At 46.3% G+C, this 680-nt stretch overlaps 1 protein-coding gene across 1 annotated transcript in view; it reads right to left on the bottom strand.

Moving 5' to 3' along the window:
- RHAG (Rh-associated glycoprotein) overlaps positions 1-680 on the bottom strand; it is a 44045-nt gene that overhangs the window by 15686 nt on the left and 27679 nt on the right. The window contains exon 6 of the mRNA XM_019520953.1: positions 383-520. Within this exon, the coding sequence (XP_019376498.1) occupies positions 383-520 (138 nt within the window). The remainder of the gene's footprint in view (positions 1-382; positions 521-680) is intronic.

Genomic DNA, 680 nt, shown 5'->3' with positions numbered 1-680 from the left:
AGAATATATGAAAGGGTTGTGAACAAACTTTAAAAATGGATTCTCCTTTGAAGGAGACAAATGTGCAAAACCATGGCTTTTCCTTTGCAGGCTGGCAGACTTCCAGCTTGCAAAAAGCTGCTAGAGTCCCCCCATGCTCCACCTCCACCCCCCACACCCACCCCCTGCCCCACACACTGGGAGGCTGGTGGCAGGTGGCAGTGGGTCAAGGGTGAGTGGGTTGAGATTGGGATGTTTACAAATGAGTCTGGGTACACAAAAGATTGAGAACCACTGCTCTACAGATCCCTTCCAGCCCTACTTTTCTATGATTTTATGAATCAAAGAACTCAGTGTGAGGTCAAAAATAAGCCCAATACATGTTACTTTATTTGAGACTTACAGTCAGGAACTTGAATCCGATGCCAGAGATGATTGCAGCAACAAAACCAATTAACATAGCGCCAAAAGACTGGATGCCCAAGTCAGCACAGGACCCCACTGCTACTCCGCCTGCTAGGGTGGCATTTTGAATGTGAACCTGTATGGAACACAAAGTGATAGAGGGTAAGAAAAGAGGTGGACCAGAGATGTGTTTTGTAAGTGTGGGCATTTATACAGAAATATTTTCATGCCCAGATGTGCCAGGGATTTCATTAATCGAATTAGCAGAGGTCATTGCGGGACCCCTGGCACAGCTT

This window comes from Gavialis gangeticus, unplaced genomic scaffold (assembly GCF_001723915.1).
Source record: "Gavialis gangeticus isolate Ggan-Ray unplaced genomic scaffold, GavGan_comp1, whole genome shotgun sequence".
Lineage (NCBI taxonomy): Eukaryota > Metazoa > Chordata > Crocodylia > Gavialidae > Gavialis > Gavialis gangeticus.
The sequence above is the reverse complement of the archived record's forward strand: the minus strand, read 5'-3'. Positions and strand labels throughout refer to the sequence as shown.